This window comes from Miniopterus natalensis, chromosome 7 (assembly GCF_054644295.1).
Source record: "Miniopterus natalensis isolate mMinNat1 chromosome 7, mMinNat1.hap1, whole genome shotgun sequence".
NCBI classification, from domain to species: domain Eukaryota; kingdom Metazoa; phylum Chordata; class Mammalia; order Chiroptera; family Miniopteridae; genus Miniopterus; species Miniopterus natalensis.
The window spans coordinates 12,640,598-12,662,889 of NC_142087.1; the positions used below are offsets into that span (position 1 = coordinate 12,640,598).

The 22,292-nt window shown below is 44.8% G+C and overlaps 1 protein-coding gene across 1 annotated transcript in view; it reads left to right on the top strand.

Annotated features, from left to right (window-relative positions):
* The first annotated feature begins 15,240 nt into the window (after positions 1–15,240).
* Positions 15,241–22,292, top strand: part of PIGU (phosphatidylinositol glycan anchor biosynthesis class U) — a 77,811-nt gene continuing 70,759 nt past the window's right edge. Inside the window, exons 1-2 of the mRNA XM_087818782.1 lie at positions 15,241–15,373; positions 19,761–19,825. Coding sequence (XP_087674908.1) covers positions 15,244–15,373; positions 19,761–19,825 — 195 coding nt within the window. The 5' untranslated portion in view covers positions 15,241–15,243. The remainder of the gene's footprint in view (positions 15,374–19,760; positions 19,826–22,292) is intronic.

Consider the following 22,292-nt stretch of genomic DNA (forward strand, 5'->3'; position numbering starts at 1 on the left):
GACAAAGACCAGGAGCTGGGGTTCGGGGAGCCCCCAGGCCAGAGCTGGTCGGGACTCACCGGGTACCCAGGCGGTGCGGCGGGCCGGGTGGCGCTGAGGTAGTTTGTTCGGCGGAACGGCCGGGGGCCGGCGGCTGATCACAGGCCCGACGGCATCGCGGGGCTGGCCGGGGAGGCGGCGGGGCTACGCGGGGGGCGCTCGTGGCTGCCGCGCTCGCCCGCGCGTGCGGGGCTTCGGGCGTGTTGTGCAGCCGCCGCCGCCGGGCTCGCAGCACAAATTGGAGCGTTCAAACAGCTGATCGTGACGTCACAAAGGGGCCCGCCCGCGCGCGTCACGGGCGGGCGGGGCGGTGACCAATCCCAGGCTGCGGGTCCCCCTCCCGCCTCCTCCGCGGGTCGCCGGCGGGTGGCTCCGGCCCAGGAGCCCAACGCCGAGCCGCGGGCACCGCCCGGGCCGGCGGCTGCTGGGAGCCGGGTCCCCTGCCCCAGGGGAACCCAGAGACCTTTCAGTGAGAAGGGTGCGACTCCTTCCTACGGGACCCCATCTTCCTGCGCGCCCTCCTCATATCCCAGCGCCCTCGCCCTGCCCTCTGCCCCCCAGACCCTTTCACCTGCACCCCGGGTCCAAGTTCCCCAATCCGTACTCCCACCCCGGCACCACGTCCGTGCGCCTGCACCCCCAGCCGCTTGTCTCGTTGCTCACCCCCCCTTTCCTGTGTCACCTCCGCACCCCTACACGTTCTCCGCTTTCCGACCCCACTTGTGCTCAGCTGGGCAGGAGTGAGAAGGGGGGTTGCCCGGTTCCCCGCTCCGGAGTGCAGAGGGGCTGGTTAGCCATGGGAAGCCTCGCGGAGCGGGACTTGGAGAGGATTGCTCTGGGCCGAATGAACACTGACCTAGAGACCTCCGGTGCTGGACGTTTACACACCTCCTTGCATCTGTTGCAACTGGGGGCTGGACAGAAAAGTGACAGGACGAGGACCGACTATTATTAGTCCTGACTTGCGCGCAGCGAAAGAAAGCGAGGCTCGCAAGTCTTGCTGTTAGTATGCGGATGCGTGTTCAATAATGCGTTCGACATTCATTGAGTACCTACCGTCGCCACTGCCAGACAGCTGACAGTGAACGCGCGCTGAGCGCCAGGCACTGTGCTATAGCACTGTATGTGCGTTTTGATCTTTACGACAACCCTGGGAGTGCTTCAGCCTCTTTCAGGAGACAGGGCCCAGTCCTGACTGCCCCAAACTTGCTGTGTGGCCCTTAAACGAGTCATGTTAAGGGCCTCAATTTTCTTATCTGTAAGCTTAACATGTCCAAGTTTCCTTCTAGAGAGTCTTTCAAACTTTCCTCCCTCAGGACTCTGCCAGTCCCATGCTCTAGGCCCCCAGGTCTCCCAGTGGCCTAGGAAATGCCTGGGGAGACCACAAATATGCACCCTCAGAACCTCCAGGGCCAGAGGTTCTGGGCCCTCTCTCAGTAAAGCAGGGCTGGTGGAGGTGGGTCTGAGAGCTGCCCATCTGGCCCAACGGGGAGGGAGGTGGGGAGCTAGGCCAGAGCTTCATGCTCTGGTGAGAAAATCCTGTCCCTGCCTAGTTGAAACCCCAGAGGGACTCCTCAGCCCTAGCAACTAGGAGAAGGAGCCAGGAAATAATACCCAGAGGTTTTCAGAGGGAGGAGAGAGCAGTGTCTTGGCCCCTGGAGTGGTGTTCCCAAAGTGTCCTCATTCTGCACAACCCTGAGCCTCTGCCTATCACATCTACTTCCTGTTAGCTTCATACCCTCTCTTGACCTCCTTGCTGACTTAAACTAAATAATCCCTAGCATGCCTTTCCTGTCACACTACTTGTCTCTTCTAAAACCTCCTGTGGCTCTCAAAATACCACACTCCTTAACACAGCATTCATGGCCTTTCATGATCCAGCCCCAGTTTTCTCCAGCTGTATCCCCCCCACCCCTTCTTCTCCTATCTGCACCTTGTGCTAAGGTCAAACTCATTTTCTCTTCAACACTCTACAACCATACTTGCTCAAGCTCCTCCCCTGTCTGGAATACCCTCTTCGGGCCTTTCTGAATTCAGATCTTTCCTGTCTGCAAGATTCTACTCACCCCTTCTTCCTCTGGGTAGCCTTCCCTGTCCCCACCCATGTGTCCAGAGTCACCTTGATGGACACTTATTTGTTCACTAAACAGTAAGTGGTGATGACTAATTGTGTGTGTTTATGTATATGTGTCTTCCTAAGTGGATGGTTGGCATCTCAAGGGCAGAATCTCTGTCCATATTTTCCCCTCACCAGGCCTGTGCCAGGCCTGGCAGAGTAGACACTAATCAAAGGCTCAGTAATTACAGCTCAAGAAGGGTGGCTGGCACAGAAGTCTACACCTGGCCCCTCTACCCTGGTACAGGAAGCATGCTATTGGGGACAGGGTTTTAACTGTCCAAGCCCAGGGAAGGGAGTTCCTGGCATATATACTGATACCCTAAATGACCTGGATTCTGCTCCCAACCTTAGCTGAACCCCATGTACAGGCTACTACGGCAGATTCCAGCCTTCAATTTCTTTGTAGAGTCAGAGATATCCATGGAAGTAGGGGCCTGGGGCCCAGTGGAATCGCATCCTGAAACTCCAGGGACACATCCCCCTCCACTGCAGAGATATATCATCAAGGCTGGAGAAAACCTCAGACCTTAATTCATCCAAACTCCTTATTTTATAGGTAGAGAAACTGAGGCACACTAAGATATAGAGAGATCAGAGTACTTGGTTAGAATTATAAAGCAGCAGAGCCATCTGCTGACACTGGCCCCAGGAAGTATCCTGGAGTCTCATTTCCAATCAGATGTAACGTGCCACTCCTGTGTACATACATGGATAGATATGTACATCTATGCATACACATGAATGCATCCATATACAAACATGCACACATGCACATGAGCTCACATCCACAGGGTCAACACATGCCCACCCAATCCCTGCCAAGATGTAAGTGCTTGCCCAATTTTATGGGCCCCAGGATTAGAGGTCAAGAGGACACCCTTTCAATCCTGTTAGGGCCTAGGGTTTGCCCTCACCAAACCCTGAGGGCTCCCCAATGGCTTGGGGCCCCCCACTTCAAAGGAAAGAAGTGTGTCAGCCTGGGTGTGTCCTTCACAGGACCTTGCGTGTACTCAAAAAGGTATAAGCCTGCTGGAGAACTGGCTCACCAGTGCCCCCCCCCCCCACTTCCCCATCTAGAGGGCAAGGCTGAGAGAAAGCCCAGTGGGTAGCTTGGAATCTGAGTTCCCACCAGCAAGGCTCCGTCACTGTAGAAGCAGAGTCGCAGAGTCGTCTCCGCCCCTCCCCCCCACCACCCACAATTAGGTTTACAGTTAAACAAGTAATATTGATGATACAATTGGGATTTCTATGGGCCAGGTACTATTCTAAGCCCCTACTTGTGTTGATAACTCATTTAATCTTCACAACAATCCCCTAATATAGGTTATATTATTCTTCCTATTTTACTGATGAAGAAACTGAGACAGTTCTAGGGAAGAAACTGAATTGGTAAAGCTACCTAAAGTAGACGTACTCCCCAATTCCCTCAACAGATAAGCCTGTATGTTAACAAGGGGACATATCCCCTGAACTTCTTGTACTCAGAAAGCTTTGTTGTTCAACCCAGAGATATCTGAATTGAGGGTAACTCGTGTGTGTGTGTGTGTGTGTGTGTGTGTGTGTACACCATGAAAAACTGTGGTCTGATTGTCAGTAAATCCAGATTTCCATCATGGTTCTATCAATCCTGGGCTTACTGCCTGGCTCTGGGCAAGTCACTTTCTTTGAGCCTCAATTTCCCATCTGTAAAATGGCTGGCTCCAAGCTTTCTAAACAGTACTCCATTCCCAACCTCCAAGCATCTGGGTTTCTGGGTTTGTTTGTGTGAACTGTGCTTAGTGCCCCTGATGGTGATGAGGTGATGGTCAGGACAGGATTCATTTCAGGAAGAGGAGACAGGTGGCAGGAAGCCAAATGCCTGGCTTAGTTTTAGTCCATCTGCTCATGGTGTGAGGTGGGGTGGTGACTTTGGTGCTCATAGCTATGCTTGCGGGTGTGGACAAGTACCCAAGTGAGCTGCTCAGGTGTGAGTGCCCTGCATAAATTCCCACATTTAGAACTTTTTAAAAGTTTATCTACACTTATACAAATAAGATCACACCATTCATACCTATTTTTGCCGAATAGTGTATCTTAGGGAGCCTATTGTCACATACAGAGCTTTTGCGTATTTAAAAATATATACTATTAATGTTAGAGAAAGAGAGGGAGGGAGAGGGAGACAGAGAGAAACATCAATGAGAGAAAAACATCAACATCAATTGGGGATCAGGGAGGCACCCTGCTCTGGAATCGAGCCCCCAACCTATATGCCCTGACACGGAATCAGGAATGAAACTGGCGACCTCCTGGTGCATGGGCCTATGCTCAACCACTGAGCGATGCCAGATGGGCAACATTTAGAATTTTTGAAGGGAAATGGTTGCATTCCCTCCAGCTTTGAGGCTGGGGAGGAGAGAGTTGACCGCAGGGTTCCCAGCCACTCTTCTAGGAGAAATGGATTCCCTGAAGCTCAGAGCACTGCCCTTTTCTGCTCACAGCTTTTCCTTGTCTCCCTACCACCTCCAGATGCAATTCACACTGCTGGCCAGGCATCCTCTCATGGTACCTGGTACACAGTAAGCATTCAGTGAGGACTGACAAGAGGCGTGATTGAAGCTGCCCTCACCCACTCTGTTTAGCCTGTCAACACACACACACACACACACACACACAGAGCACATGATCACACTCTAAACCACCACCAGCCTTCCTGCTTCTAGGATTTTGCTCTTGTAGTTTCTGCCTCCTTCGGAACCCTGTCCACTTACCCACTTCATCTCTCTGTGGAATTGCATGGAATGGTTATTTCGACATCATTTAGTGCTCTAAGTTTACAGATGAGGAAACTGAAACCTGGATGAAGGGGAAGGACTTGTGCAGAGTAACAGAATGAGTGTGTGAAAAGGGGTAGGACAGGAACTTGAGGCTTCTGCCTCCAGTTCTTATCGCTTCACTCTCTACTCCTAGAGTTCAAACAAAATCAACCTGTATTCTCTCAAAATATAGTATATAAAGTTAACATAATTGTGGTATATGGACTACTACTAAGCATTTAAAAAGGAATAAACTAATACCTGCAAAAAATATTGATGAACCTCAAAACACAAGGCTGAACAGAAGAAACCAGATGCAAAAGGGTACATACCACAGGATGCCATTCACATGAACTTCTAGAACAGGCAAAAGTAAGATATACCAACGGAAAGCAGATCAGTAGCTGCCTGGGCGGGGTGGGGGGTGGGGGGGGTGGGGGGTGGAAGGACTGACTACAAAGAGGGACGAGGGAATATTCTGCAGTGATAGAAATGCTCAAAATTTCAACTGTGGGATTGGTTACTTGGGCGTATATAGAGGGTGTCCCAAAAAAATGTATACACACTTTAACAGCTGATAGCTCCATTTTGAAAATGAAATGTATTTTAATAAACACTGCCTTTATAATTATTCAAAGTGTGTGTGTACATTTTTGGCAACCCTATCTTTGTCAAAGCTTATTACACCTCAACTAAGTTGGTTTAAAAAGAATAAAAAACTTACTCCATTTAGTTGAGAAAATACAATATAACCACTGACCTATACGCACAAAATCAACATTGACCAACTTGTTTGAGGACAGTCAGCCATTCATAATTCCCAGGTCAGATGTTTTTCCTTCTTTGAAGTGAACTTGTCACAGATTTGGGTCAGATCATCATTTTCCTTGGACTTTTTGTTCAAGAACTTCCTCTGTCACAACTGTTCCTGACTTGGGTCAGATTAGAAAGCTAATGACTAATGCCCCCTTGCTCTATATCCAGGTGACTTACTGTCTTGCCAGATTTAATTTTTCTTCTAGGGCCTTCAAAGCTTTTCGGTTCTGTCCCTTAAAAAGAAAAAAGTATTTGCACAAGTATTAATAATCATGGCTACTATTTATTTATTGCTTTCTATGTTCCAGGAGGTGTTCTAAAGGTTTTTCATGTAAATCTCTCATTACAGCTTCACAGTGATCCTGTGAGGGAGCTACTCTTATTATTCATATCTTGAAGGCTCCGAAACAGAGGCACAGAGAGTTCGAGGTATCTGCCCAAGGTTTGACAGCTACTAAGTAACAGACTGGGATATGAGTCCTGTCATCCTGGCTCCAAAGCCCATATACTAAATTCCTGCATATCTAGTTGGATGGGTTCTTCAGATGACCTCTCTCCACTGAATGGACTGAGAGAGAAATACATTTTTGGAGGTGGGGGAAAGGGTGGTGAGGCATGGAAGGGATTGAACAGAGAGGTAAGAGGTTGTAGCTAGCCTTCTCAGTTTTTCTGGGCTGCCTTTGCTCAACCTCACATCAATGGGGACCTCTGGAAATATGACCCTACAGTCAATTGGCTCTGGTTCTCAGCCCAGAACACTAGGGACAGGGAGCCAAATAGGTGAGAGGTGACAGATGAGGCTTTTGGGGATGATGCCAGGAGCAGCCCAGGTGCCTCCTCTTAAGCCAGGGTGTCCTTGGGGAAAGCAGGTGGGACAGAGGGCATGACATGAATCCTTCTTTCAGAAGGAGGATCAGCCTCGCTCCTTTGCCTGGGGGTGTTTGTATTCTAACCACCTGAAGTCTTCTAAAAAATTAAAATGTAGGGACGGGTGGAACGGGTCATTGGGGAGAAAAAGGGACATCTGTAATATTTTAAACAAAAATAAAATTAAAAAAAATTTAAAATGTATTTAAAATGATGCAACAATTTACATAAATATTGTATAAATTCCAAGCAAACTTCTTAGTTTCTAAAAAATTATAAACAGAAAATTCAAACAATCAAAGTCAAGGTCACCCTTGACCACCTGTCATTCAATCCCAGAGACCTTCTACCACTGCCCCTAATTTGGAATGTGTCCTTCCCTTTTTTTGTACACAACATATGTATATACATATAGGAAGTGTTTTATTTCATAGGGCTTGTTTTGCTTCTAGGTTTAGAATTATGCTTTAAGATTTTTAATTTACTTACTTAGTTACAGGGACATAGTTCAAAATTCCAAAGGTTCAATAGGAAATACAGTGAAAAGCAGGTGTGTCTCCCTCCCCTGTTCCTAACCACTCAGTCTCTTCCCTGGAGGCAACTACCAACTCTAGTTTTCTTCTATTCCTTCCAGTGATATTCTATGCATTTAAAATCCAATGCATATATACATGTATGCATTTTTGCACATACATAGAGGCACTGTTCTGTCCCTCCCCCTTTTTTTCCCCCCCACTTTTCAACATATCTCATATACCTTTCCTTATCAAGAAAAGCCTCATTCTATTTTATTTTTATGAGAGGCAGGGAGAGGGACAGAGAGATAGAAACATCCGTGAGAGAGAAACATCATCGATCAGCTGCCTCCTGCATCCTGCCTATTTGGGATGGAGCCTGCAACTCGGACAGGTTCCCTGACCAGGAATCATACCATGACCTCTTGGTTCCTGGGTCAAGGCTCAACTACTGAGCCACACCTGCTGGGCAGGAAAAGCCTCATTCTTTTTCATGTCTGCATTGTATTCTGTCGTGGTATGCACAATATTTACCAGTCTCCTAATGAAAGAAAGGTTGTTTCTCATATTTTATTACTACAGACAATACTGCAATTAATATTTTTATCCATTATTTTGCATATTTATTTATAAGATGAATATTAGTGGGGATTAGTAGGTTGAGGTTATCTAAAAAGTTTAAGGAGCAATGTAAAAGTTAATAGGTATTGCCAAATAGCTTTCAGGATGTAACAGTTTATACTGCTTGTAGGTTTGTTTGTTTCTACACAAATATACACTCTGTCCTGCAGACTCACATTTTTCACTCAGCAATATGACTTGGGAGTTCTACCTATGTCAATACATGTAGATATACCTCATTTAAAAACAAAAAACAAAAAAAAACTTGTCCCTGGCTGCTTTGACTCAGTGGTGTGAGCATCAGCCCACAGACTGAAGGGTTCTGGGTTCGATTCCACCCAAGGGCACATACCTCGGTTGCATCCCCAGCCCTGGTTCAGGCAGTGGGAGGAGCAACCAATCAATGTGTCTTTCTCACATCTCTCTCTCTCTCTTTCTCTCTCCCTCCCTCCCTCCCTCTCCTTCTCTCTCTTCCTTCCACTCTCTCTGAAAAGCAATGGAAAAAATATCCTCAGGTGAGGATTAAAAAAAAGATAAGTATACATATTTTAAATTTATATAGATGCTGTTGCATTGCTCTCCCAAAGTGTTGTTCCAGTTTAGACTTCTACTAATGCTGCATAATAGCTTTAGGTTTACGTTTAGAACTGGCCCATGTGCTTCCTCCTGAATCAAAGCTCAAAGCCCCAGTTATCACTGGGATCATTCAGGCCCTGATACACCCTCAGCCCCTGCAGAATGTGAGTGGACAAGCTGAGTGTTGGGAAGGATGAACACAAATGAGGGCCAGGCTGTCCCCATTAATCAGGTGGTCACCCAGGTAACATAACCCTTTCCAAAGGGAAGGCTACTTTGGGAGAAAGTGAGCCCTCCCTATCTCTAGAGGTGTCTGACTGGAGGCTTGGTATGAACAAATGCACTGAGCATTTACTCTGTGTCTAGTGCTGGGTGTCTTGACCCAGAGATGAGTCAAACCCAGATCCTGCCCGTTCAGAGCTTGATAGTCATGGGGAAAATAGATAAGTAAACAGACAATGACATTCTGTCCCCTAAGTATTGAGTTGGACTTCCTTTTCTGAAAATATCTGGAACTTCCTGCTACACACATGGAAATCTGGAAATAAAAGCAATAAACATCCTTTTAAATGCACAACTGGACCTGCAATAGTTTGGGTTTTAACAGACAATTGGGGAGATGAAGATTTGGGTTTATGTGAAACTTAGGGTTGGAACTGAGACCTTTGATAAATCTAGAGCCCTTGAAGATAGACACCCACAGTGAAAGAGTACACTAGGGAGAAACAAACAAACATCTGACTACTAGCAAAGGAGACAAAAATCCGTGTGTCCTATGTGTCTGTCTTGACTCGGTCTTCAGGTGGGGGAAAAACTGTTTCCTGAGAATTTGAAACCACGTACCTGCCCCTCTATGTGTCTGGGGTTCATGTTTATATCACCTGCATGCTGGGAATCCCTGAGGCTGAGAAATTAACATAAAAGACCTACTCCAAAACTCTCTCTCAGATGCCTAGCAGAAACAAATACAAATCCTCTCTGGGTTTCCCCCACAGCTCCTGCCCCCCATTGTGCACTACACAGAATTCCTATATATAAAGCCCTTCCAAACATTAGCTAATCTGCAAGGAAACAACTGATGAAATACACAAGGAAACAATCCACCATAAGTAAGATTCAGCAGACACAACCAACGGAACAATCAGACTCCCAGTAACTCCAGATAACTGATTATTGGATAGTGATTATTATTATTATTAAAATATATCTTTATTGATTTCAGAGAGAGGAAAGGAGAGGGAGAGACAGAGATAGAAACATCAATGACGAGAGTCACTGATCAGCTAGCCCGCAACCCGGGCATGTGCCCTGACGGGGAATCGAACCCCGATCGCCTGGATCCTAGGTCGACACTCAACCACTGAGCCAAGCCCAGCCGGGCGAATAGTGATTATTAAGTGCAGGATAGAGGTAGCTGCTAAATGCTTTGGGAGCACAAAGAAAAAACACTCCCTGATGGAATCAAAGTCTTCATAAAGAGGGAAATTTTAAGAATGGGCTTTGAAGGATATGTAGGACTTTGCTAAGTGAAGACAGATGCTTTTGGGAGTAGGTGGTGGCGTGTACAAAGTAGAATATGTTTCAAGGTTCATCCAAGGGAATGGCTATTGGTAGTTTATTTTCTCAGGTGCAAAGAGGGCAGAAAAATGGGGGAAGAGGTAACAGAGGCAGGTGGAGGATAGATCATGCTGGCCCTTCCTTTGCAAGCCATCTTAAGGACTTGATTCTTAAACCAAGTGCAAAAGAAAGCCAGTGAAGGATTTTAAGTGAGAGGTTAGTGATATTCATTCATTTGCTCATTTATTCATTCACTCATTCATTCACTCAACAATAGGTGTCAGGGATATAGAATGGGTTGAGAGTGAAGAGTGGCAGCAGGAGGGTAGTCAAGAAGTTTAACAGACATCTAGGTGAGAAATCCTAGTGGCTTAGACCAGGGTGGTGGCAGTGAAAATGGAGAGGAGTAAGATGAATTTGACTGATTAGGTCAGTTTTAAGGTGGATTGTATACAAGGGATGGGGAAGTGGGAGATATCAAGATTGATTCCCAGCCCTGCAGGCATTGCTCAGCTGTTGAGTACCAACCTATGATCCTATGATCCAGGAGACCGCGGTTTGATTCTGGGACAGGGCACATGCCCAGGCTGGATCCCCAGTGGGGGGGGCGGGGGTGCAGGAGGCAGCCAATCAATGACTTTCTCATCATTGATGTTTCTATCTCTCTCCCTCTCCTTTCCTCTCTCTGAAATCAATAAAGATGTTAAAAAAAAAGGCTTTAAAAATTTTTTTTAAACTTTTGTGATCCAAAGGACACCACCAAGAAATGAAAATGGGGAAGGACAGTAAGAAACTAAGAGAATTCCTGGGCAACTGGAATGGGAAAACTGAGACAAGAATTAAACAAAGCCAAACAGTTTGGGCTGCTTACAGCCAGCTTGAAAACTGCAAGACCTTATCTTCCCCAACAAAGGACACTTGAGAACAAATGGCTTATACCTCTCCTCCATAACCAGAGAATACATAGCTTAAATCACCCTGGCCTGGGAAAATAAAAAACAAATATCCAATTAATGACATTCGTGCCAGCTAAACCCAAAGATAGATGAAGTCTTGGGGACAAATAACAAAACCCCAAAAACATTTGGATGGTATTACTAGATGGGGGTATGTTAGGCAGGAAAGATAGCTGCTAGGGCAGGAGGAGGAGAAGGGGAAAAGGGGGAGTTTATCTCACCCACTGAACAAAGAAGTCAGCAAGATAAAACCACTAGATGTTCTCATAAATTCCGGAAAATGAAGCAACTGTAAAAGGGGAACCTTGAAACCTATGGGGGGGGGGGAGTATAAAACCCTTGAACCCCCACCAGGCACCCAGGGCGCTCAGACTAGCTGAGTTGCCCACTTGTGCTTTATGCCAAGTGTATTTTTTAAAAAATTTTTTTGATTTCAGAGAGAGTAAGGGAGAAACAGAAACATCAATGATGAAAGAGTCATTGATTGGCTGCCTCGTGCATGCCCCCTACTGTGGATCAAGCCCACAGCCTGTGCATGTGCCCTGACCAGGAATCAAACCACGGCCTCCTGGATCATAGATTGATGCTCAACTGCTGAGCCATGCTGGCCAGGCAGGGCGAAGTTTTTAATTTTGAAGAAGTCCAATTTATCCTTTTGTTGCCTGTGCTTTTGGTGTTATAACTCAGAAACCATTGCCTAACTCAAGGTCATGGAGATTTACTTCTATGTTTTTTTCTAGGAGTCTTACAGTTTTAGCTCTTACATTTAGGAGCTATGATCCATGCACACTCATGTTTAAGAACCACTGGTTTGGGTTACATCTTCTACTTATCATGGCTAATCACTGTTTTTCCCAAAGACAATCCAAACCCTAAGAAGAATTTGTAAATAATTTGTTAGGATAGTGCAAATAATAATAAAACAGCTAACAATGTATATTGAGCACTTGCTATGTACTAAGCATTTTACATTACATAATCTTGTTCAGTCTTCAATATGTTTGTTATAATCTCCACTTTTCATGATGTAATATACTTTAAGATGATGTAATACATGTCTCTTCCTTTTATGTAAAAGGAAATACCAACGTTTGTTTTGTACTGGTCTCGCCTATCAATAACCAGTGTTGTAGCTGGACCAGCCCTTGTGGTTCTTCTTATTATGATTTCAAGATGCCCTTCAGCAATAACCATCAGGAAACTTTGAAAAGATAAGGTTTATTACTTACAAGACTGGTAAGACCTGAAAATTACACAGCACACCTGGGGCCACACAGTAAAGTTAAGGAAAGAGAGAGAGCTCACAGGTCACAGGCCTGGGGTGCTGCTTTTATTGGGGCCAAGGGGGTTGCCTAGAGTTTCATAGGCTCACACTTTATTGGTGAATTTAAAAAGCAGGAATTTAAAGCCCCAGAAGAAAGAAAAGCAAACAAGTAGCCCCAATGGTAAGTTATTTAAATCAACCAGTATCTCTAAAACAAAGGAGCCTCAATAAGGGGGAGGCTGTCAGGCTCTTTATCTAGTTGTGTGGCTGGAAACGTGTTTACTCAAGATGGCTGTCCTTGAAGTGGGTGTCTCAGCAATCAAAGCTTAAGACAGATAATTGCATTATAAAAAAAGGAAGAAAAAAAACCCACCCAATGTCAAGCCTTACACTACACACTTACATCTTTAGGAAGGAAGGTTGTACAGACTAAACAAACTAATGTATGTTAAAAGTATGGCACAATGCTTGGCAGAGCAGGGCTCAAAGGATGAGAGTGCCTCTCTCCGTTCCTTCATGATCCCCTCTCCCAGTGGAGACCTGCTCCTCCCACTGGTCAAAGAGCTATCTGCTCCAGGGCAGAATTTTGCATTCTGCTACCATTCTGCTCCCTTTCTCCCTTCCCTCATCATAGTTTGAGATTTTACTTTTATTTGTGTTATTTTAAGCCTATCACATCTCTGCAGCTACTCTCCAAGTTCCATAAAAGCAAGGGATACAACTTTGTCATTGCAATATTCCCCAACACCAGGTATAAAGCCTGGGGATATAACGATCTTTAAAAAATATACATTTTTCTGGTTTAAAATTCTCCAATGGCACATGAATTGCACTTTGAATAAAGCCCAAATTCCCAACCATGGCGAACAGGTCCCTACCTGATTGACTCATATCTGCCTCTCCATCCACACCTTCTACTACTCTGTCTTCTTGGACCATAACTTACTTGTTTCCTTTCTCAAACACACCTTGCTGTTTCTTGACTTGGAGTCAGTGCCCTTCAGCTTGGAAGCTCTGGATTGATTTCTCATCTTTTAGGTCTCAGCTTAAATGCCACCTCTTCTCAGAGTCTTCGCTGACCACCCTGTCCAGTGTTAATGTTATCGTTGCAAGTAGCTAGTTAATAATAGGAAGACAACAAGGGGAGGCCAGACATTATAAGAACGGTCATCTGGGCAGCTTCACGCTCTGCTCCCTGGCTCCTCAGGGAACCACCAATCCATTCCCTGCAGATCAGTGGGGGAAGATATCTAACAAAGGGGGATATGGGTGCATGTGCAGTGAAGTCAGGATTATGTAGGGAAGGTGTTTGCCTGTCAGTCTAACCTGGGGAACAATGGATTAGCTAGGGGGTGGACCCCATCAGAAGAGCACAAAATCTTGGAAGCTCCTGGTTAAAATCACCAGAGTTCCCTTCTCTTCTCATCTCTGTGCTCGTGCTCTTGTTCTCTCTTGCTCCTGACCCACACTCACCCATGCACTCAGCTGCTCTCCGTAGCCATGTAGGCTTAAGCAGCCACGTGGCCCATGGCCGTGACCACCTCACATACAATGGACTGCGTCTGGGAACACAAGCTAAACTAGCCAGATGTTGGACTGGACTGGATTTTAATATGGTACAGAGATTCTAGGCCATGGCCTTAATTCTGGCCCAAATGAAGACAAGATTGGACTTTTTCCATGGAGGGACCTTGAAGGGAAACCCCCTTAGTTTTACATCATCAGTAAAGCTTTCCACAAAACCTCATCCTCCCATGGGGGCCTCAGGAAATTCTTTTCCTCACGGTACCCCAAGAACTCCTCTTCCACCTATAACATTACCACTACCCTTCCACCAAGTTATTCTTGCTCATGCAACGTGTTTCATTTACAGATCTGAAATTTCCTCATATATTTAATATTAAGTATTATGAGCTAACATTTAAGCACTCACCATAAGCACTTTTCATACATTAATTAATGTGCTTCTGAATTCTTATCAAAGGGCTCTCTAAACTACAAAACTCTGATTTGGAGTGTGTGCTGACTTTTGTGGTGCAAACACTTCCATCAGGAGGGATTTCAAGCTATGACCTGCTTTCACTGAACACGGATTTGGGAAGGGCCAGGCAGTAGTACACCATTATACAATATTTCCCAAAGTGAAAGACCAGTGGTTAATAACCTCAAAAGCACAATTAAAACAAAGGTATAGTAAAATAATTAGGAAGTGATGAGTTTTGAGTACTTATTACCTTGTTTTTAATATTTAATTTTTGATAATGGCTGTGTTTAAAGGCGACTGGCAAAATTTCTAAGCATTCGTCAGTTGTTTCTAGCAGTCCCAAAGGAGCCCACAGCCAGTACATTTTTCAGATGAGAGCTCTGAGGCACAGAAAGGTTAGGCAACTCGTTCAAGGCCACAGGGCTAACATATCTGTCTACTACTACCAAATGCATCCACGGGATCCAATATACTGCCTGGCAATAGCTGGCGCTCAATACACAACTGCAAATACATGGATACATATCTAGTAGTCTTTAAAAATATAAAGGGGAGCCCGGCCGGGCGTGGCTTGGCAGTTAAGCATCGACCTAGGATCCCGGCGATCGGGGTTCGATTCCTGGTCAGGGCACATGCCCGGGTTGCGGGCTCGATCCCCAGCCCGGGGAGTGCAGGAGGCAGCCGGTCAATGACTCTCTTATGATTGATGTTTCTCTCTCAGTCCCTCTCCTTTCCTCTCTCTGAAATCAATAAAGATATAAAAAAATAAATAAATAAAAATACATATATAAAGGGGAAACATTAAAACATTAAAAGCATGCTCACGCGTGAAACTAACGTCCGTCTGAAGCCCCCCAACTTGACTGTCTCAGCAGCACTTGAGACCCACCGCTCTCACACTTCCCCAGTTACCCCCGGACGCGCCCGCCCTCCGCCGCCAGCCCGAGAGCCCGGCTCTCCGTCGCCCCGCCCTGCGCCGCCGCAAGGCTCCCTGGGAGTGGTAGTTCCCTGTCAGGCGGCTCCGGCAGCGGCAGCCGGGCGCGCCCGCCCGCGCAACTACAGAGGCGGTGCCGCGACCGCGAGGCTCCGCCGCCGCGCCTCTCCCTCCCCGCCGGCGCGCCCACCCCAGCTATCATGGCGGCTCCCTTGGCCCTGCTGCTGGTGGTAGCCGTGACCGTGCGGGCGGCCTTGTTCCGCTCCAGCCTGGCCGAGTTCATCTCCGAGCGGGTGGAGGTGGTGTCCCCATTGAGCTCTTGGAAGCGAGGTGAGGCCACCGGCTCCAGGAGGCGGCCATGTCCCGCCTGGGCTCCCCTGGCCTCTGTGAACGGGAGGCTGGGGCAGTGGCCGCGAGCTCCACGTTCTGACCCGCTCTGGTGTCCCCGGAGGGCTGGAGGGCGGGAGGGCGGGGCCTGAGGGCGCGGCTGCTTCGGGGAGGGGGCGTGGGGCTGTTTGGTGGGGGCTGGGCCCGGAGCTGGATCCCCCGGGGGAGGGAGGGCTGAGGGGGTGTGTCCCACTGGGGTCCTGCGCGTGGGGCTGTGGTCTGAGGGAGGGTCGGGGTACGTAGGGCGCGTGCAAGGGGCAGTGGAAATTGAAGGGGGCTTGGGATTTAACGCGGGATCGCAGGTGGTGCTTCCTGCTGTGTGGGACGGTGTGTGAGGGGTCCCAGGTGGGGAGACTCATCCTGTCTGAAGGAGAAATGTATGTGAGGTGCTTAGGCACCCATTCTGTCTGGGACTTGCAATGCAGCTTTTCCTACTGTTTCTTATGTCTTTTCTTTTTATTATTATTAATTTGTAATTTATTGTTGAAAGTGTCACAGATGTCCTCTTTCCCCCCCATTGACCCCCCACCTAGCAACCCCCCCCCCCCAAGGCCTTCACCTCACTATGGTCTTTGTGCAGGGGCTGTGCATATATGCATATAAATTCTTTGTTTAATCTCTCCGCCCCCTCTGAGATCCCTCATCTGTTCCATGTTTCTGTGTCTTTGGATCTATGTTGTTCATCAGTTTATTTTATTTACTTCGTTCCACATATGAGTGAGATCATATGTGGGTGCCTCCCGCAGGTCCCCTGCTGGGGATCCAGCCTGCAACCCGGGCATGTGTCCTGACCGGTAATCAATCAATAGCGACTTGGTTCATGGGTCCAAGTTCAACCACTGAGCCACCCCCGCCAGGCTCTTTGGTCTGTGTTTTGGTTTTTGTTTTTGTTTTTTAAATGTATCTTTATTGACTTCAGAGAGAAGGAGGGAGAGGGAGAGGGAGAAACATCAGGGATGAGAGTGAGTCATTGACCGGCTGCTTCCTGAACGTCCGGACTGGGGATCGAGCCCGCAACCCGGGCGTGTGCCCTGACCGGGAATCCAGCCTCCATCTCCTGGATCCCAGGTGGATGCTCAACTGCTGAGCCACACCCGGCCGGGCTGGTCTGCGTTTTTCAATTGAGGGTTTACAAAAATTTTTTAAAAATCCAAACATATTTTGTGAAGTCTATTTTAAAATGTTTCCAGTAAAATATTATAGAAACATTGTTATATATAATAGAATTTGGGGACCCTGATTATTCTTCTACACATGGAATAGAGTCACTGTGATATTCTAGGGGATTTTGGTAGTCTATAGCTCAGATGTTCCCAAACACACTGCCGACCATGCCAAAGTTCTCAGTCACATGCATGAAAACAAGAAAAGCAAGGTCATTGTAAGAAGTTTATCATAAAGCTAAATGTATTCAAGTACAAATATTGTGAGTTTATGTTTTTCCTACACTTTTTTAATGTTATAGATGGTGGCAGTAAAAACTGACTTTTTTTTTTTTAAATGTTTTTACATGAGGTTAACTCTTTCCCCAGATCAGTTACCTATTAAGTAATGTGAAGTCATATATAATCATCAGGATAGCAGAACCACATTCCAGGCACTTGATAGGGAGCACATTAACTCCATTTTATGTTTTTTCTTATCCTTCACTCACTTTCTTTTAAAATTTATTTTTGGCTTTTTTTTATTGAATTTATTGGGGTGACATTGGTTAATAAAATTATATAGATTTCAATTCTGTAATACATCATCTGTATATTGTATGTTTACCACCCCAAATCAAGTCTCCTTCCATTACCATTTATTTCCCCTATCCCCTTTTCTGCCTCTCCCCACCCTCTTTTCCTCTGGTAATTACCATTCTGTTGTCTATGTCCATGAGTGTTTTTGTTGTTATTGTTGCTTAATCCCTTCACCTTTTTCACCCACACCTGCAACCCTGTTTCTTTTTAATAATTATAAAATAATACACGCTGACTGCTAAAGGTTCAGGAAGTGAAGAAAAAAATAAAAGAAACTAAACATCTTCTGTAATCTTATCACCCAGAGAAGGGCACTATTAACATTTTTTGTATATTTTTATTTTATTTAATGTTTATGTTTTTATGTTTATTTTGAGACATTTATCATTGAATACATATTTATTCTCAAATAATTGAATGAATGAATGCTTATAAATATTTAAAATAAAATTCTATTGTATTTTATGTGTTATGTTGTAACCTGCTTTTCTTCAAGAGTATTTCATGGACATCTTTTCTTCAGTAAATGTGTATCTGTAACATACTTTTAAATTTTAACTCTTAATTTTGAAATAAGTTTAGATTTTAAAAAGGGTTAGTAATATACGTAGAGTTCCTGTTTACCCTTCATCCAGCCTCTTCAGGATGTAGGATAACGTTCTACATAACCATAGTACAGTGACCCAAACCATAAAATTAACATTGATACAGTACTATTAACTAATCTGCAGATCTTATTAGATTTTTAACAGTTGTTTCACTAATGTCCTTTTACTCATCCAAGATCCAGTCCATGATCCATGATCCCACATTGCATTTAGCTGTTATGTATCCTTAGTCTCTTCCGATCTGGGATACTTCGTCAGACTTAACTTTTTTTTTTTTTAAATATATCTTAAAGGAGGGGGAGAGGGAGAGACAGAAACATCAATGATGAGAGAGTCATTGATCGAGCCCGCAACCCGGGCATGTGCCCTGACCGGAAATCGAACCCCGATCTCCTGGATCCTAGGTTGACGCTCAACCACTGAGCCACACCCGGCTGGGCTGGACTTAACATTTTTAATGAGTACTGGCCAGTTATTTTGTCTCTCAATTTGGGTTTGCTTAATGTTTTCTCATGATTAGATTGAAATCGTGCGTATTTAGCAAGGGTACCACATTTTTGGCATAAGGACCATACTAGTGTTTTATGCCCATCTCAGTGAATCATATCAGGAGGTATTTGATGTTGGTAATGTTAACTGGCCAACATACGGGGTGGGGCAAAAATAGGTTTATAGTTGTGAGTACATGAAACACAGAGCTTATTCTTTTTTTTTTTTTTTTTTTAAACATATCTTTATTGATTTCAGAGAGAGGAAAGGAGGGGGAGAGCGAGAGATAGAAACATCAATGATGAGAGAGTCATTGATCGGCTGCCTAGCCCACAACCCGGGCATGTGCCCTGAGCGGGAATCGAACCCCAATCTCCTGGATCCTAGGTCGATGCTCAACCGCTGAGCCACGCCCAGCCGGGTGCAGAGCTTATTCTTGTATTATTATTCATTAATTATTTTATCATTTTCCATATGAACTGTAAACTTACTTTTGCCCCACCCTGTATTACTGGTGATGTAAATAAAGTTCATTCACTTGATTAAGATAGTGAATGTCAGGTTTATTCTCATAAAATTATTATTTTTCCCCTTGCAAATATTCTGTTTCTCATTATAGTTTTACCCACTGATTTCAGTATCCATTGATGATACTTGCCTTTTACAATTATTACTGCAGGGTCTGTCAAATGGTGATTTTCTATTTCCATCTTTCCTTCTACGTTTAATACTTATAATTGTCTCTAAGAAAGAGCTTTCTTTTCTCTTTATTTATTCAATTTATATTATAGCATAATTTTAAATTGAAAGTATATCTGTCTGTATGTGTGTATATATATGTACATACACACACACACACACACACACACACACTAATTCATTTAAATAAATCTCCATTAATGAACATTGGAATTATTTCTAATTTTTCCCTATTCTTGAGCATGGTAATGAACATATTTCTTTGGGCACTTGTCCAATTATTTCCCTAGGATAAATTGCCCTAAGAACAATTGTTTCTGGGTCAAAAAGCATACACTTAAAAAGTACATATTGTCCTGAAGGAAAGTTAATACAAATGTCACTCAAACAAAGCACATATTAGAGTGATTGCTCATTTCCTCACCTATGAACAACATTTCTCACCAACTTCTAATTTGTTATCTTACTGTGTTTTGCAATGGAGCAGAATATACATAAATGAAACACCTCAGAGTAGGTGGAAGTTACAAGGAGATCAAAGGAGACTTACAGTTTAATATAAAACATTCCCATAATGAGTGGTTCGCTACAAGGGAAAGGGATACTCTATGTAAGAAAGCTCCCCATTATCATAAATATTCATGTCAAGACTTAAACCCACTTTCTGGGAATGAGATAAAGGGGATTCGGTAAGCTGTAAGGCCCCTCTTTGTCCTGGGAGTATCTAATGCTGGTTTATGGCCATCTGCGTGTCTTCGAAGTAAGAATGAACTCGGATGTCTTACTTTTCAGTGGTCGAAGGCCTCTCACTGTTGGACTTGGGAGTGTCTCCATACTCAGGAGCAGTCTTTCATGAAGTAAGTGTCCTTGTTTTCTCTCGTGAGTCCTAAGAGTAATTTATAGTCATAGATACTGAAGCCTAACCTCTAGTTAGTACAGACATTTAAAAAGATCTACTTTCGAAAGTCATATTTAGAAATAGGCCCTTTTTAGATGTCCTTCACATAAGAAGGTTTCATGATTGCAGTGGAAATGATGCAGATTAAGATTGTACTTTGGGGAGGCAGATGAGACTTCTGTAGTAAAGAAATAAAAACAGGTGGCAAGTAAGTTGTGAACGGTTCTTCCCAGTGTCTACATAGGTTGTGTGCTAATTGGCATGTAATTGGTTCTTTGGAACATGCTTTCCCATGAAAATTGTGATAGCAATGTTGGTTTCTTAGAAAGCCCACAAGAGCCTATGTAACCCATAAAATCAATTCTTACGAATAGTAAAATAATTCTTAGTTCACATTAATTCTCACTTGGGCTACTGCAGCAACTTTCTGACAGGTCTTTCTGCATCATTTTGCTCCTTTATTCTGTAGTAGAGTCATCTTTGTGAAATGTGAATCTGGTTTTGTCACTGTCCTGCTTAGTACCTCTGAGTGCTCACCACTGACCTCAGGATGAAACCCAAATACCTTTTGGGACATAATGCCCTGCGGGTCCTATTTACCACACCTACCGCATTTCTTTCCACTCTTCCCTTCCTATTAGTGACCATATCATTTTAAAGTGGAAGTTTTCTAATTTGACCATTTAATCCCCAATTTTTACAGGTATCTACCTCATACCTACTTTGAGAACATTTTTTTTTCTTTTATCTAGTTTTTCTAAAGCATTCAACTTGGTTCTTGTGGTGATAACTGTCTTTTGCATTCATATCCCATCTTTGTATTACTGTCTAATCAAACCACAATAACAAGAGCTACTGGCGGAAATAGGTTAGGAATAATTTAAGAGACTCTTAATAAGCACACAATTCAGTTATTGGGAACAGGTTACATGGGCATACCAAAGAGTAGCCCACTAGCCATGAGGGCTCAGTGTGCTATAGGCCTTGGGCAGTATGTTTTCTAGACAGAATAGGAATCCCCTGAGAGTCCTGATGTACTTTCACTATGCTCCAGTGCCCTATTCTCTATTATCTGTGTGTCTTTGTTCGTTCCATTGTCTCCTTATGGAGGGCCATTCTCTCTTTTTGTGGTCGGCTCTCTGTTCTGATGTTAGCTTAGGTTTTACCCCTCCAGGAAGCCATCACTCATGTCTGCATGTGTGTAGCTCTGTATGTGCATGTATATTCCAGTCGTTCCCACCTTAGACTAGGTGTGATTTTTCTCCTGTATTTTGCTAACTATCTTGTGCTTATCCTTTTCATGGCTCCTATCGTACTCTTGAAATTGCCTCTGTACATGTGCGTTGTAATATATGCTCCTTAGAACCAGTACTGGCACCTTTTCATCACTGTTGTTTTTAACGTTCATCTAAGGAGAGATATATATACATTTTTAATCCTCACCCAAGGATATTTTTCCATTTCTTTTCAGAGAGAGTGGAAGGGAGAGAGAGAAAGAAACACATGGATGTGAGAGAGAGACATTGATTGGCTGCCTCCCATACACCCCAACGTGGGGGATGGAGCCCGCAGCCCGGGCATGCGCCCTGACCGGGAATCAAACCGACTGGGAATCAAACTGACCGCTTAGTTGCTGGGCTGACGCTCACCCACTGAGCCACCCGCGGCCTGGCTAGAACACACTCTCACTCTTCTTCAGGTGTGTGTGCGTGTGTGTGAGCCTGCATGTGTGTGCATGAGCCTGTGTGTGTGTGTGCCTGCGTGTGTGTGTGTGAGCCTGCATGTGTGCGTGCATGAGCCTGCATGTGTGTGCATGAGCCTGCGTGTGTGTGTGTGAGCCTGTGTGTGTGTGTTCGCATGTGTGTGAGCGTGCGTGCGTGTAAAGGAGGGTAAAGGCCTGAGGCAGTGTTCTCTAGCTACAAGAAGCATATTAACTCTTCTTGTGTGAAATGACCCCTTAGGATTGATCTCTAAGAACTCTGGATGGAGGGGCGAGGACAGCCACTTCCCCTGAACACAGTGGGGACAACTTCAGACTGAGCCCTTTGCTCCTCACCCCTGATCATGGATTAGTTTCTTGTAAGCTGGCTGTTCATAAATCTAGAGCCAGCTGTACTTTATTATCTTTAAGTGATAAAATATAAAGAAATAAAATTACATCAAGCAAAATAAAAAAAATACTTTTGAAAAGAAAGTTTATCATTGCTTTGCATTGTTTCTTAATCTATACAGGAGAGAAAAACGGAATTTAGCAACCACAGGCTAGATTTTCATGACTGCCTTCAACAGATGTGGCCGTGTTCTATGTTTAGCCAAGTACTGGTAGTTAAATTGTGAGTTTAGCTACCCTAACTGGGAGCATAAGCTTTTCTATAACAGTATTATATGCAATTACACCACTGCATACATGTTAGTTCATTAAGGAA